Source organism: Grus americana, chromosome 9 (assembly GCF_028858705.1).
Source record: "Grus americana isolate bGruAme1 chromosome 9, bGruAme1.mat, whole genome shotgun sequence".
In the NCBI taxonomy this organism is placed as follows: domain Eukaryota; kingdom Metazoa; phylum Chordata; class Aves; order Gruiformes; family Gruidae; genus Grus; species Grus americana.
Genome location: NC_072860.1, coordinates 26,643,305 through 26,656,252, shown reverse-complemented (window position 1 = coordinate 26,656,252; position 12,948 = coordinate 26,643,305). Strand labels below are relative to the sequence as shown.

The 12,948-nt window shown below is 34.5% G+C and overlaps 1 protein-coding gene across 3 annotated transcripts in view; it reads right to left on the bottom strand.

Annotated features, from left to right (window-relative positions):
• Positions 1 to 12,948, bottom strand: part of IFT80 (intraflagellar transport 80) — a 53,543-nt gene that overhangs the window by 27,170 nt on the left and 13,425 nt on the right. For all 3 annotated transcript variants that reach the window (XM_054835627.1, XM_054835624.1, XM_054835625.1), the window contains 4 exons: positions 12,513 to 12,581; positions 5,478 to 5,587; positions 4,829 to 4,918; positions 3,670 to 3,807 (listed from right to left, as the gene is read on the bottom strand). In XM_054835627.1, the coding sequence (XP_054691602.1) occupies positions 3,670 to 3,807; positions 4,829 to 4,918; positions 5,478 to 5,587; positions 12,513 to 12,540 (366 nt within the window). In that variant the 5' untranslated portion in view covers positions 12,541 to 12,581. The remainder of the gene's footprint in view (positions 1 to 3,669; positions 3,808 to 4,828; positions 4,919 to 5,477; positions 5,588 to 12,512; positions 12,582 to 12,948) is intronic.

Genomic DNA, 12,948 nt, shown 5'->3' with positions numbered 1-12,948 from the left:
CAAACACATTCTCAGAATTATTAGTCCTAAGAACTAAAAATAGGATGGCAAACTGTCCCATATAAATTCTTAACCTTAGAAAATGAAACATTGATGTAGTTCTTTAAATAGATTATTACTTCCATAGATGATCCACATGTTTTCCTTTTCTTCCAGAAGTTACATTAGCCAATTCCAATAAATTAAAATACGCCAACTTGGAAAGAATTGGTCAACAACATAACTCCATGGGAAACCTATCTGTAATATTTTTTCTTTTATTGAGCTACAAAGAATTCAGGATCATAACTGTTAATAAAGGGAGATGAATAGAGACAGCGCAGAAAAACATCCTTATTTTTGTTACACTGCCAAATGCATATCCCTGTGAAAGAAGACTAAAACTAAATGTAATGGGATCAAAGCTCATTGTAACTCTATAGAAAACAGATTTGCTTGGGTTTTCAGAGTGTTCTAGTTTAGGACAATTCAGCTCTGTCAGAATAATATGAAAATATGCACTGTGTACATTCACTTTCAAAATCTTGCTCTCTCTTTTATATTTATCTAATATCTAATGTACATTTTACAATAGTTACACAATTTACTGTCCTGAATGAAAATTGTGGCTTTAATGCTAAACACTTAAATTATTTTGAAAGCTTCTCTGTAGTTATCTGCTACATTGTAGTTTTAAAATTCTTAGATGCTTTTTTCCCTCATTTATCACTACTTGAAAAAATAAGGAAAAAAGGACAAACACTGCTAAATATTTAACATCTGACCAACTCTGGACATCAAATTAATGTAATCAACTTTCATTAAGTTCAAGTCTGTATCTTTGTGAGAAAAAGCCAAATAGAAACAAACACATTATCACAGAGCTCAATATCTTTTAGCCATAGCAGTGTACTCACACTAGTTTTAAATGGGGTGGTGGGTGAGGAGTAGTTGTTACACTTGTAGAATGTTTTATTTTCTATAGATATTAGGGAATATTCCCTAAATTTTCTTAAGTTTTCCAAATGTTTTTTATAGAATTTCTAGCAAAATTAGACATTCCATGGAGCAAGCCACGGAATATAAACAGCCACATATAACAGAGTCAGTCAAATATGCAAACTACCAGACTAGTAAAGTGGCCATAATTTGTTCTGTAATAAAACAGAAAGTTTGTAGAATGTACATAATCATTTAAAAACATCAACTTACAGATTTATGCAGAGAACTGCTTTCATTACAAAGCATTTGCTAAGCACAGTGGTGAAATCAAGATAAAAGTAAATCAAAGGGTAAGATTTAGCAGTCAAACAAACATCAATTTATTTATGAAAACAGACTGTAGATAAACATCACCAGAAAAAAAAATGTTCAACAAGAAGAGCACAATTAATTTGGAAAATAACAACAACCAAAAATTAAATCAAAACTGATCAATCCCCATTAAAGGTAAGTAAATCATTAATGGAAGAAAATCTAAAAGGTCTCCCCAAAACAAATGCATAAATACATTCAGCATTATTAAAAATATAAATTTGATGTCCATCTTTGCTAACTTCCGTTGGCAATTTTGAAAAGATTCATTTGAACACACTGTTTTCACTTTAAAATTATCCTTCTACGCTCTCCAAGGCACTGGGAAAGCAACCTGCCTTTGGAGCAGATGGGTATGGTCCATTTTCTAAGATACTTATGTGGGAGTGGAGCGGGGAAGGAGGAAATCAGTGAATTTCAGTCATTCTTACCATCTCTTACTGTGTAAATATTTTGACCTGATCAGTAATGTCAAGGGAAGCATGCAGAGGCACAGGAAATAGCTTACATAAATGAACTTTTTAAGCACTGCCCTCCATCCAAGTGATTAGATTCTGAAAAGCTGTGGACACCAGGAAGGTTAAAGTCTATCCATCAATACATCCACCTTTACATTTTTATAGGTTTTTTTTTTTTTTATATATATATATATATATATATATATATATATATGCTTTAACTTTAATCTTAGCACTCTCTGCAGGATTAATGATCATGGACACTAACACAGACAACAAATCCCAACATTGAATATAATTTGTTTAGTATTCCATAGGGTAGCCATAATAATTTTTTTATATATGTAAGGCTATCAGAGCAAAAGTGATTTTTAAATGAAGAAATAAAAGTTACTATTGTCTAAAAGTTGCTATTATCATTGTAGTTTTCTTTTTTAATGTGAAGCTGCTAGAACAAAGTATCCAGGTAGAAAGAAAAGGAGAAAAGAACATACACTAACAGAATTTAATTTAATTATGTCCCCAAACTGAACACATATGCTAGAGAAGAGTTAATGATACATATATCGCCTGATGGCTCCCTGAGGAGCAATTTGCCAATACAGCTCCATTACATCAGACATAATAAAAATGTCTATGTTGACCAGTAAAAGCCAGGTCTGGTTCTCTTCAAACTCCATCACTCTGGCGGTATGTGAATCATTCTTCCTTTCCCCTCAATACTGGCAAAGGTAGTTCTTTAGTAACTATTTACATTTAATGTCAGGAGAGAAACTTTCATGAAAAATCATGACTTTTGAAGATAATAAATTATCGCTGCTAGCTGCTAAACAGACAAAAGCATCTGGCACTAGCTACTGTATGTGTCTTTGTTTCTTTAAGAGGAGAGTAATAAACCAGGTAAAAGAACCCTTAATTTTATGAAAAAAAAAAAAAAAACCTATCCACATTAAAATTTCAAACAAAGTCCACAAGCCTGTTAAATATTAAACACTGATTAAAAAATTACTGGTTTTCAGCTTGCATGAGCTGGAACCATACTTATAGTAAATTATATTACATAATAACTAGCAGGAAAAATAGTAAGGCCCTGGGGATCAGAAACAAAAGCGATGTGCTACAAAACAGCATATATGACAGCAGAAAAAGAAATCTAGTAGTTTTCTTCCTTTTCCGCTGCACCAGTCTTTGCCACATTTAAGCATAAATCTATACTGAGTGCAAAACACAATTTAAATTGTTGGCCTCATTCACACAAGAGTATATTTATTTCAGTTTGTCACTTGCTGATACAGGTCAGTGATCCCAATACACAGAAAGGAGATGGAAAGCGGTTGTGGAAGAAGAGGGCACGGTTTAAAGTGCTGTTTTGAGAAGAAAATACTAATGGCTAGTCTGATTGTTTAAATCAATATACATTACATAATGTAGTCCAACACAGATGTAATTATACTAATATAAATGTGTCAACTCTTAGTATTTTTTAAGGAAAAAAAAGTTAACTAATAAAAGCACAGGACATTGTTCTTCTACCTCCTTTTTAAAGATAGGTTATTGTTATACACTCCTTGCTTTTTAGGGTTAATAACTGCATTTTACGATTGCATTACAAGAGATGCTTGTAAACTCGTTTTTAAGGAAAAAAGGTAAAAAAATGCACAGAAAAATTTAATGTCCTGAAAGTCAAAAACATTATAAAAAATTTTATCCAACCCAAAACATATTTAGAAGTGAAGCTAAGCAGATCAAGAAGGCAATAGCTTAGTCAGACGCACCCAGTAGAAAGGCGCTGGAAGTCGTAATTAGTTTTTGTTAATAAAAATGCCCACCTGTACATGTACATCCTCAGGATTATTTACTGTATTATCAATAAATTTGTACAATTCCACATCTGCTGGTTCTCGGAGTTGTTACTTACCCCAGTTTTATCGCATAGACGCAACGTATGAAAAGACCCCACAGCAAATAATTCTCCATCTGCAGCCCAGGCAACAGATGTTATAGGATATTCATGGGGCTGTGAGCTGTACAGTAGACGTCCATAACTATCCCAAACCTTTAAAAAAAAAAAAAAATATATATCTGTATGAACATAATTTGGGCGTACCTTTACTAATTCTAGAGCTATCATTTTCCTTCATGGTTACAAAGTTGCAGAAATATACTCTAAGTTATTTCAGTGCTTTTTTGTGTGACTAGAAAAATCATATATATATTATAGGGCACTTTTCAGTAAAGGTTGTTCCTAATCAATATTGGTGTGTTTAATGAAATAGACTTTGCTTTTCTGCTACGGCAAATGTTACATTATTCTGTATAAAATATTTTGAACTAATGAGTTTTGTTTCCTGCAAATTACTGTAAGTCTATAATTAACCACAAGGTTTATTCTATTTACACTCATTTCCCAACAATGCGAGGCACTTCTGCAAATTTCCAGACCAAAGAGATTTTCTCACTGATTGAAGCCAACAGAATACCAGGAAGCCAATTCACAGAGTGAAGTCAATTGATTTTAACACTTTGATATTTATATTTTTTATTTCTTAATTGTGTACGTTTTTATTACAGCCATTAGACACTTCGGGAATGATAGATCCAACATATGATACAATTAAAAATAAGTTCCTACTTAAGGGAAGAAACACAATATGTGCCTTCCATTTTCGATACAGAATATTCTAATAAAAAAATTTCCTAAGGGATTCACTAATGCTCCTGTAAAAGAAAACAGTGGCTTTATCTCCTCTAATTTTATATGTCATTACCTTTTTCAGTATATGTCATAGCTAATACTATTCCAAGCAATCATTTCTATATTTCTACATGTTTTCCTTTCGGAGTTTGTTTCACTTGCATTTTACCTTTTTTTTTTTTTTTTAAACATTTCTAATTTTATGCTACCAGAGTGAGATGTATTTACAAATAATACAACTCAGGGCAACAAGTTTTTCTTGAAAACTGAGAGACTTCTCATTTAAATTTAGCTTCCAATATTATTAAAATTGGAAAACATCAGAATGCCTATTTTTTTTTTTGGTTATTTAGTTTCCCCTAAAAAGTTAACCAGTACACACCTTATATTTACAATCTTCACCTGCAGAAAGAATAAGATCATTAACTGAGTTCCAGTCAGTTTTTAAAATAAGTCCATCATGGGCTTTCCACTGAAATGGAAAAAAATAAATTAAATATAGATGCAACAAGTCTGACAACTTCTATTTTTAATATTTATCATTCATCATTTATTACATTCATACACTCCAATGAAGATCAGGTTTTCCAACAGTACAAATATACAGGTGTCATCTCTTCTACAGAAAAATACATTAAATCTGGCCTGAACAAGGCAGAATGAAAGCATAACAATCTGCACTAAAAGCATGTTTTAAACAATCACTTCTGTGTCTTTCCGCCTTTTCGTAACAAATGAAAAGGGAAAGACTTCTGTATCTTTTTGCTTTTTCTTTATTTACGAAAAGGGAAATGCCTAATCACATGCCCAAACAACATCCAGCAGCAGAAATTGTCAAAATTTTTTTAGAGAAATGAACCATCTCCTTATTCTCAAAAAACCTAAAACTTAAAAAAAAAAAAAGGGGGGGGGGCAGTACGCATGTTGCATGGAAAATTTTAGCACAAACATTTTATGCTTGGCAAAACACTAGATAACTGAAAAAAGTTTTCACATGGAAGTGTGAGACAACCATGATAAATTAAGGATACCTGCAAAACTTTAGCATTTGGCTGAAGAGGTTTAATAATCAGATGCTTCCCTGAAGTATAGAGAACTTTTTCAGAGTCAGGTCCCCAGGCTACTGAATACACTGGTGTTCCTGTAGAAAGAAAGAAAACAAACCACATTTCTTATGACTTATCTGATCAAATTATGCAGAAACTGCTACAGCCACTTCAAACCTGTTACTTAAAATCATATATCAAAAATTCAGGAGCAGAAGAAAGCCAAACTAGGGGCAACCATTTGTCCTCCCCACTTGTCTGACTGCACTTTTGGCCATGTTTACTGGTTCACTTCACATTTTAGACAGCCATAGGACCAGCAGTAAGAGACAGACACAACCCAAAAAGATAACTCTGAAGACTTCAGCTCATGCTGCGCACCCTTTCAACACTCCTCAAGGAAATAAAAATATAGTGAGGTGCTGGCAAATTCACTTGTGTAAACCACACAAGCATTTTTTTCAATGCATCACTTAAGACCTACCCATTTTATTGCAAGGTCTGTCCCAGCAGACTCCGACTATATTTACCACTTGCTTCTTCATTTCATGCTCTCTCTAAAACCACCTCTGGAAGAATTAAAATCACCAGGTTTCTTCATCTATTATAAGATTTCTTTTTCAGTCAAATCATCTTCATAAGTAGACAATTTTGTTTCCTCAACTTCACTGGACCTCATCTATATACTCCCAATTGTTATTGTTTCCCCACTCTTAAAATAAAAAAAATTAAAAAAAAAAAGTCTGACCAATTTATTCCAAGATATAGCTGAGCAAAACAAGATGACATTGTCCTTCTCACCTTTGGGTCACCTTTCATCTTTAAGGTGCCTCTCACATACCTTGACGTACTGATCCCCTGGCTCTTGGTTAACCGGGACACTGCAAAGATTTATGCTGCCCTTTCTGTGTGTACAATTTTCTCTATTATATCAAAGCCCTTCATGGTCAATTTACTTTTAAGGTCTATCTGCATCATGGCATCTTTCATGCAGTATTAAAATGTTCACTCTTCCCAGCTGATCACTCCACAGTCAGCCTTCAATGCCCAGCTCTCAAATCTTCAGATCTTCTCTCTCACTACCTGTTTGGTTTGTAGATACTTCCTACAAATACCTACAAAACCTTTTCATGTTTACTCCCTACAAGCTTGTTTGCCAGAATACCTACAATACAATTAAATCCAATGTTGAGAGCACTGCCTGTGATGCTGACCAATACCTAAGTTAAAAACAACAAATATTTATATCAAAGTAAGCCCAGTAAGTCAGGTGGACAGCCCATCATGCCACCACCTATCATTTTAATACTGTGGTTTTAATACGAACAGTAATAGCTGCATTTTATATTTACTTAATCTTTTATACTCTGATGCAATTTTGTTCACAACTGTCACTTAAGAGAAGGAAATCAACATGACAACAGTCATCCTAATACTTATCAACAGACATCAGAAAATAACTCTTTTCACCTGCGATGGTGAGACTGAACACAAACGTGGGTACAAAAAGCTTTGTATTGCACCTAAATTACTCTTTGTAAGATGGTTAGGCTCCATAATTAAGCCTCTAACAAAAAAACATATTTTTGTTTCGCTGTACATATAAAAACCCAAACCTCCCATACACAAGCAACTTACAAAATAAATGACAACAAATAAAACTATAAAGAGTGGCCCGCAGTCTTCACAGATTTTTCCCAACTAATTGAAAGCATTTTTTTGCAGATTGAACACTCAAGAATGATGTATCTAGAATAAAGCTGACTTCCGTTTTAAAAATGTGTTATGTTGCAGTTTTCAAATTACTTTTTTTTTTTTTTCAAAACAGAAGAAAGCAAAAAATTACATGGAAAAAGCATCCGGGGTGGGGAGGGGGGGAATCCGACTTGCCAACTATGCAAATATTTTCCATAGTACTTGACAGGATTAGTCTCCCCTAAAGAAGAAGAATCAAAGTATTATGCTACTTGATTCCTTGCAAATAAAACTAAGTAAATTAAGAGCATGTCCAAGCATTTATTTCTAGCACAGCAAAAGCCCTGTAGCAATGGACAGCAAGTTTCAACGTAGTCTCAATATTACAAGACATGGAAACAATGCATATGAAACTGCAAATAGATAACAAGTCCCTGTCAGACCATTCTCTTTGCTTTTTGTAAAACTTGCTTCTCTATCTTCTGAATTCAGAAGGAGAAGGCTTATTTCAGGCATCTGTTTTTCTCTAAGGGACTTAATATTCTCACTGGCAGAAATGAGGCCTTTGAAGACATGATTCAATTGTCTAAAAACAAGCACCTCAGTGATGCAATGCACCTAGGGTACTCTAAGATACCCGTGTGGGGCTTACAGATACAACACAGGATGTGAACGAGACCCATCTCCTTCTGGAACAGCTTTGGAGGTTAGGCGGAACAGCCCAATGAACCCCAAATGGCACTAATGGCACACGTACATTAACACAACTGAATCATACCCCAAAAGTTCTGTTTGAGAAATAAGAACAACTGTTACAACCTAAATGTCAGGATTTGACAATTTCATAATTTTAGAAATGGAAAATGGAAAGAAATTCTCCTAAATTCTCAGAGATATGCACTTCTTAAGGAATCATGCATATTTCAGCTGATAACTAACTATAAAATTGATCAAATTAATTAAAAATTAGCAAATAAACTATTTTTTGGGTACATCTATCATTTATTGTAATAAAAAAACCCCCACAAGGCTTAAGAAATGCTCTTACAGGGTAAAATTTTCAAGGATGCTTTTGGCATATTAAGTTCCATTTCAAAAAATTACTCAGGAATATTCTTTTAGGGGAATATTTTTATGACATTTGGGTACTTAAGTGATTGAACTGCTATATCAACTGTCCTAACGTTGTCTAATATCTTACCACTTAAGCTTTCAAATTTTCTCTCCAAACAAAAAGATTATTTTATTACGGCCACATCAATTCAGCACACTGAACTTGACTGGAGTTTCCAAATATTCAAACTCTAAACTGAGACCTGGTGTCATTACTCCTGTACATTTTCGTACTTTGTATGTTTTCTTTTAGGAAGGCATTTATTTTATGTTACTTAGAAATACAGAATGATGTAATTTTTTTTAACTCGTCAACCATTATAGGAGACAACTCACAGAAACATACAACATATATTAAGTAAATCTGGCACTAGCTATTTTCCTACTGGCAGCAATTTATGTTGAAAATGACATAAATTCTGTCACCAGCTGTACAGAAATTCTAAATAAACTAATTTTTGTCCTGCTCTAATGCTGATTTAACAATCAGAAGACTTTTATATTTAAACCAAATGTTTAACTTTTTTATGATGGCTGACTACTTAACCACAATTTCCAGGGCTTAACAGCAGGAGCTAAGTTAACTCATTTCCTTCTGCACTTAACAAGAACTTGGTTGGGAAAGACTGCCAACACATTGCATTGCCATGGAAAGAAAAATTCAGCAGAACAGGCAAACTGCAGTGAATTGCATTGGTGATAAACAGTTTCAGGAAAAAAAAAAACAAAACTCTCCGAGAAAAAAAAGTGAGAAAAGCAGAAAAGGTGGACTGAGGGTAGATCTGAAGAAGGAACATCAGCACTAAGCATACAGGGTGGGCTTCTCACATCTCAGTGCTCTACTAGCAGACGTTAATCCCCAAGGAATCATTCCCGTCATCAATGTATACGGCAGAGAAAGAGCTAGAGTTGAGTGCAGGCATGATAAAGCAGCCACAGCAGATATGTCGGTAATCACAACAGTAAGTCTGCACGAGGCTTTAATTTACTTTCACAGGAGTAGAAACATTAATTCGGACCATTTTATGTCTCTCTGTGGCCGTACAAAAAATGGGATTTGGAATACAGTTGTCCCTTAAAAAGTAAGTTCCACTTCACAATAATCATGTTGTAATTAAACTGTTCACATTGCAACTGTTGTGAATTTGCTTCCGTTAACCAAAAAGGCAACCTATACGCCAATTATTCAGATTATTCCTTGGTGCTTACTCAGCGTACTAGTCACTGGAAGCCCATCAGAAAGTCAGCAGGACCAAAAGATAAGTACTCAAGAAAGACACGGTCTTAAGAATACTAGATAACAAATTCAATTTGAAAGAAAGGTGACAGAAAGCACCTGAAGAATTCAAAATCCATCTGAGGTAAACTGGTGGAATGTGTGGCACAGAAACAATAGGTCTGTGGATAATGATGTTTCAACACTAAATAAGTGCCATATTCTTTTATAATGGAAAGTCATGGCTTCACCGAGAATCAAAAAGCACGTGGAGAGCACTGACTTGGTCTGCACAATGCATGTGTATTTTCATAAAGGTTGTGGTGATGTCCTTCATCAAATGCTCTTAAAGAAAGTAAGTTTTCACAGCACAAGAGACAAAGTCATCCTGCGGACCTACAATATGACTTTCCTGCAAGGCATTACTCTTGTCTCGACTGGAACTAGCGACACCAGAATAATTACCAGGATGGAAGCAGGTGCTTTAGCAATTAAACACTTAGGGTGGATCCATGAGGCTTGCCTGCCTGCCTGCCCTGAAGAGTCTCAGATCTTGAGGTAAAGTTATCAGCAAAGCTGTCAGCTTCGCTTGTGGGACAAGCTAAAGAAGTGGCACTGCAGAGTAATCTCGATTGTTGTGAGGAAGGTGCACCTGCATTCTAATTAATTTTCAGCTTGACTGATACCTTTCACTCCGCAGAAGACTTTGAGGGTTAGAGAGTCAGTGGTTTGTGAACCTCAGCAGTAGCAATTTTAGACAGACATTTCCAGAGAGGCTATGCAACTGTGGACTCAGCACTGGTCCTGCTAACCAGGTGTTTGGCCTGCGAAGGACTTGGTGCAGGTGGCACCACTGACACTACAGACTTCAAATTGGTGCTGGCAGAGCCATCTTTTCTTTCACATGTGGACCTTCAATACTTTATACATCCTACTCTTCACAATTCTGTGGCTCTCTCCAAAAGAACACAGACACTTTGAGCACAGTGTCATGCTGCAATGTATACATCTCAGAGAAATCTTGCTTTAAGCATAATAATGTGGGTTAACATATACCAAGGAGATCCATGAAAAAAAATTACCTCATCAAAATGTATCAGTGCACTGTGTCACCTGGAAGCCCGAAAGATTGCAAACACAGTATTTTTTTAAAAAGCTTTCAGTATAAGGAAAAGGAGGAACAAAAGGAAGAATATTAAGATAATCCAAGGATGAAGAACTGAGATCAGGCTCAAAGAACAACGCAGTCATAAAAGCAACACACTACAGCTTGAGGCTGAAAGCAGTAGAGGCTATGGGGTCACACTAACTTTATTCCATACATTAGCATGATGGAAGGACATGCAGCCAGAGCACTCCATATAAGTACTGAAAAAGCTAAAAAAGGGAAAAATTTATGTTCATGTTTTTGTAGTGAATAAAAATCCACAGATAGAATAGGCATGTGGACCATTATCCAAAGATAAGAGCCTGAAAATTTATTTCTAATACAAAGAGTGGAATGAGTAGAAAGAATGTTAGCAATGGGAATCCTTTCATTTCTCAAGGAGATGATAAAGGAAGTGAAAAATTACCTCAAACATGATATACCTCTCAAACACAACAATTTCTACAGAATCCTATCCTGATCCCAAGTATGTCAGTAGCTTACAGAGTGGTTTTTGTCGGAATCTGATCCTATAAAATTAAAGTTTAAAGGGTTTCTGAGCCTCACAGGATCTTATCTTAAAACACAAATACAAGATGACACTTATTCCATGGGGACTCCACTGTACATTTATACTGTACAGAAACTCTAAGATATCAATAAAAATTCAGCTTGCATATTTCAAACTAGAACGTGTCTCTTCATAAGCTTCATCGAACCTCAGATAAGCAGTTAAACATAAAAGAGCTCGAAACTTATCAACTGAGAAATAGTGAAGAGTGTGTGCTTCATCTTTTTTTTTTTTCAAAAATTATAGTTCAGTTAGCTTATCTTTTTACATTGTAAGCATGAAAAAACATTACATCTGAATATGAACTTCCTTAACAGAATTGAAATACATTTTACATTCACTCCTGTGGTTAAAATGCCTTCAACAGGTTGAAAGAATTTAGATAATTTGTTTTAGAAAGAGATAAGGGTCTGACATTTAACCCAACCCCAGGTGCATGTGGTTTCTTAAAAAATGTCAAAAGGTCACATGATCTCAATGTATGAAGTCTGAAAAACAAAATCTAGCCCAGTATCTTCACTGAAATAGTACAAAAAAGTTAGAAATTATCATTATAAAAATAGCATTTAAAAATATCAAGCATCATTTGTATAAATATGTATTTGCAACTTATACCGTTGCACTTTACAATAATGTGATTTTAAATTGACTTAAATAAAAATAACTGGAATGCTCTATTATGCATAAAACTGTAGTTGCAAAGCCAAGATCAAGGTTAGGTCCTCAAGGCCCCAGTTCAACAAAGAACTTAAGCACAGGGATCATTTCACTTCAGTAGGACTGCTTGCATATACTAAAGTGGTTCATCTATTTATTTAACCCCGTAACCAAGGGCTGTTAAGAGTATTAAAGTTCAGAGGAACTAACCTACACACACTTCGCATCTTTCAAGCATTCTTGCAATGCTTTTAGAGATTTTTTTTTTTTTCAGTTTCACCATGAGAGTCTGTGGCTTGGTATTAAAAACTGGATTTTATTTAAATTTTTAATTCTTTAGCCTCTCCAGAATCCTTAGGATGGAACTGAAACTATTGTCTAAAGATGTTACAATAATACTTCTAATTTGAGTAATTTTTTATTTTTTAAGGTAATAATCTTATTAAAAATCCAGTTCCCCTGTACTTAACTATGATTTACATTTAATTTTGGTTAAGCTTATCTAGGCTTCAAGATCCTTAAACAAACCATTACTGCCAGATTTAGAATCTTTTCTTTAAATATATTTCATAATACCCCAAATTAAAAAGTTCTAATGGAACTTTAAGAAAATTAACTTACCTTGCTGAGCTAGAGTGGATCTCAGCATTCCACTTTTAGACCAGATTTTCACTTGGCCATCTTCACCAACTGTAAAGTTATCCCAGAAATCATCAACTTAAATGCAATAATAAATCTAACAAACATGGCACTTGTATTTATCTAGGAAACACTAGAGCTAAATTAAGTCCAGGTCTTCTAACACGTAAATATTGCTTATGTAGTCTTCCTAATATGCAAACAGTATATTAAGGAAAAAATATTTAAGACTGCTATTCTGCTATTATCAACAAGTCTCTTCCTCTCCTGAAAATCCCTATAGTCTTCTTATCTGAAGCTGCTCCTGGGAAGAGAAAGTCCATCACTTTTTAAATATCCCAAGTTCTGTATTTTGTATTCAGCATTGCTAGCATTCAGCTTTTCATCTATTTACAGTTCAATGGCCCAGAGACTGATT